Source organism: Argentina silus (assembly GCF_951799395.1).
Source record: "Argentina silus genome assembly, chromosome: 8".
Lineage (NCBI taxonomy): Eukaryota > Metazoa > Chordata > Actinopteri > Argentiniformes > Argentinidae > Argentina > Argentina silus.
The window spans coordinates 9,932,022-9,936,216 of NC_139662.1; the positions used below are offsets into that span (position 1 = coordinate 9,932,022).

Consider the following 4,195-nt stretch of genomic DNA (forward strand, 5'->3'; position numbering starts at 1 on the left):
ATAAAACTCACCTCACAAACCTGCCGACAATGATAAACGCTGACAAGCCCACACGAATTACAAATAGTGGAACTTGTCCCTTTCTCAGAGGTGAAACATTCCTTTAAGTGTTATAGCCTATCTTATAGCGAGCCCAGGGCAGCAGGGGATGGTGCTAACTACATAGCCAGTAGGGATAATCGACAAGATCAGGTAAAGATTATCAACAAAAAACTGAAATATTCAAGAGATAGGATAATATGTGTAGTTCTGTGTGTGTGTGTGTGTGTGTGTGTGTGTGTGTGTGTGTGTGTGTGTGTGTGTGCGTGTGTGTGTGTAGATGCATGAGAGAAAGATTAGTAGAGAAGAGGTGGATAGAGGTAGGGAGGGGGAGAGAATTGAAAGCAATTGAAGTGATGGAGAAAAGTGGATTTGAGCCGAGTGTCAGTGTGGTTGAAGGGGAACACTGGAGAGGTAGATGACGAGACTTATTTATGGACAGGAGAAATTGCATTTGACAGAAAACAATTTATACGCCACTTATATATTGACTCTCATTCTATTCATTCTCTCTTGGGGCACGGAAAGAATAAGTAAGAGACTCCATGGTGTGCATCTCAGATGAGCTGACTCCACTGAGGAGTGTCTGCACAGGTCCCTCTCAACTTCTCTGTGGGGGTGGTCCAGTGAACAAGGATTCTTTGATGAGTAACCTTCTCTGAGACCTGACGACTGGCATTCACTCCCTGACAGAGTTACTGAATGGATGTTACTGTATGTCTGAAAAGGAGAAACAGGCATGTGTTAAACTTGGTCATCCTACAAATCCTTCAATTCCCTTACACGGAAAAGGCATTCATCAGGGTAGGGACATGCATTTTCCATCCATGTATCACTTTCTATCCTTTCTTTGGCCTTCGTCTTACATTAATGGTGCAATGTATAACAGTTAAATCATCTCACTTCACATTCAATAAAAGTTACAATTATGTATTGCTATTTGGAATGATATATGTTGAAATGTATTTTGGGAAGTAGCTTGGGAAGGTAAGGGTTAATGGTGACTGCGTGATCTAGCTGTTTTAGCCATATGGCGGTTCCTGCTTTATTGTCTCCATAAAACACTAGCCTAATTCAAGCCAGGGAGGACTATATCCAACCACTAGGATACAAAGTCACCTCTAGGAAAACTGCCAACTACTCTTAGGATATCAAGCAATGCACCTTGCTGAGCAGCCGCGCGCTGGAGGGGAGTGACGTCACATGTCCGTGTCCCCAGTCCAACTAGTTGGGACGCGGACAGCTCGAGCATCTCAGCGACAGAGAGAAGGCAGAGGGGAAAAGGAGCGAGTCTCCCGACCACGGTAAGCACCTTAAAAAGCTATTTCTATTTTAGATTATTATTATTATTATTATTATTATTAATAATAACAATAACAATAACAACAATAATCATAATAATAATAATAACGACTTTTGCTTTTGTATAATAATACTATATAAAGGAGATTTCTTTTTTGAAGGGGAGATATTTTGTGAAAAGAGAATAACATAGTATGATTTTTCATTTCTGCACTCTCAGCACACACTGTATCAGTTTAATTATGATTCAATTATATTATGGAAAGCGAGGTTACACGGCTATTCGTGGGGTTCATTGTGTTGGTTATTGGTTACAAAAGCATCGGTTTACACTATTGGACGCATTAAAAGTTTGTTTTCATGTACTGAATTTAATGTTTGTTTTATTTGTCTGTTATCCATAGATTTCGTGATGCGCAACCCGTGCGTAAATCCAGAGCCGACCGACGCCAAAATAACACTTGTCGGCTTCAGACATTAACTCTAAACACACACCAACACTGAATGATTTTCCCCCTTTATATATTTGTGAAAATACTTAAGATTTAAAACATGGAAAATGTATCTTTATCGACGAGGGCAACCCCGGTGTGCAACGACTCCATGGACTTCTTTTACTTCGGCTCATCAAACTGGACAGATGTAAATTGCACGCCTCCGTCGGAGTTCTACTTTTACGCAGACTTATATGTTGTCCTACCGGTTATCTATTCAGTGATATGCGCCGTGGGTTTGACGGGGAACACGGCCGTTATTTATGTAATCCTTAAAGCGCCCAAAATGAAGACAGTAACCAATATGTTTATCCTGAACTTGGCTATAGCCGACGACCTTTTCACGTTAGTGTTGCCCATCAACATCGCAGAGCACCTGTTGCACTACTGGCCTTTTGGTGAGGTGCTATGCAAAATCATCCTGAGCATAGATCACTACAACATCTTCTCCAGCATCTACTTTCTAACTGTCATGAGCGTGGACCGTTACCTGGTGGTGCTGGCGACGGTGCGCTCCAAACGGATGCCCTACCGCACCTATAGGGCGGCGAAGATCATCAGCGTGTGCGTCTGGATGCTAGTGATCCTGATCGTCATGCCGTTCACGGTGTTTGCCGGAGTGTACATCGACCCGCATGACTCAGGGAGGAAAAGCTGCGTGCTGAGTTTCCCCAGCCCGGAGAATGTATGGTTCAAGGCGAGTCGGATTTATACTCTTATCCTCGGCTTCGCCATTCCTGTGTCCACTATCTGCATCCTCTATACCATGATGCTGTATAAACTGAGGAACATGCGTCTTAACACTAACGCCAAGGCGCTGGACAAGGCTAAGAAGAAAGTGACAATTATGGTGTTTATTGTGTTGGCGGTGTGCCTCTTCTGTTGGACGCCGTTTCATCTGAGCACCATCGTGGCCCTGACCACCGACCTGAGAACGACCCCACTGCTGATCGGGATATCCTACTTCATAACCAGCCTGAGTTACGCCAACTCGTGTCTAAACCCCTTTCTCTACGCTTTCCTAGACGACAGTTTCAGGAAAGCGTTCAAGAAAATGTTAGAATGTAGACCAGCTTGAATGTATGTAGTAGCCTAGACCTAGAGGGAAATCATGGCGTTAGATTGCAAGTCTCAACAAACTGACACCTGAACTCCATTTGCGTTTGCTTGAATCAGCTAGTATTGGACAGGTACTCTGCTATTGGACAGGCGTTCGAAAGTTTATTTCCATACTTTGTTATTCTTTCATGGGCATTTGTCTCCCCCTTCTGCTGTATGAGAGTAATGAAGCTATACAAATAGGAATTAGTCAATGATGTACACGTCACTGTAAATAGTTGTTCAGGCCTTCGTCAACATACTGATGTCTAGCTATAAATACGTTATCTTTGTCTCAATTAAAGTTAAGAAATGATACCACTGGAATATAAACAAGAATTCCATTCATTAAGGAGACACATCTGAACTGACTTCTAGAACTCAAGAGGCCAAGAAATCTCACCTGGGACACAGTTCACCATTACTGTAGCCCCTTTGATCATATCAATTCTGAGACATACATTGTATAATACATGTAACTGATTTTTACATTTGCTGAGAAAATAATGAATAACATGAATAAATAAATATAATCAAACACCTGTCTGGTTTATTTATATGAGCAACATCATGACATGGTTTTAGGAGAAGTTTGATTCACTGATTACACTGTGGCAGGGGAAACATGGTACAGTACAATGTACATACAAAGCCCGTAAGCCCATTTCAAAGGGACTCCAACGACCAGGCATCATAGCCCAGGCTCTAGTTCTGTGTGAGCTTTAACCAGCTTCTATGACTACGATTACCATGCTATACATGAGCTATGAGAATGGTATAGGTTTTATCACATATCTTCAGCCAACTCTTATGACTGTGGTTGTCTTGCCATACATGTATGGTGTGGTTGGCATGCCAGATAAAGGCTGATTTCCCAGGCACAGTTTAAACCTAATCCTAGACTAAAATGGTCTTCAATGGAGATTTTCAATATCAAAAATGTTATTAAATCCAGGGCTAAGCTTAATCTGTGTCTGGGGAAACCTGCCCTACGTGCAGAGCATGACAACTACAGACGGGTTGGCTGATGCACTGGCTGCACCAGCCAATTAAAAGAAAACATGAACAATACACCACTCATATCATATAGGCCTTGTGGAGCCCACTTGTGGTCCTCTGTGGCTCATTTGGTAGAGTGTGGCGCTAACAACGCTTAGGTTGTGGGTTTGATTCCTGCTGGGACCATATATACTGAAATGTATGCACTCACTGCAATGTAAGTTGCTTTGAATAAACGCGTCAGCTAAATGGCGTATATTATT

General features: G+C 42.3%; 1 protein-coding gene across 1 annotated transcript; it reads left to right on the forward strand.

Moving 5' to 3' along the window:
- Positions 1 to 1,893: 1,893 nt before the first annotated feature.
- Positions 1,894 to 2,913, forward strand: npbwr2b (neuropeptides B/W receptor 2b; the record flags this gene model as incomplete). Its single annotated transcript, XM_083674408.1, has 1 exon — positions 1,894 to 2,913. One exon carries the CDS (start codon positions 1,894 to 1,896, stop codon positions 2,911 to 2,913), a length of 1,020 nt encoding a protein of 339 aa, XP_083530534.1.
- Positions 2,914 to 4,195: the final 1,282 nt, after the last annotated feature.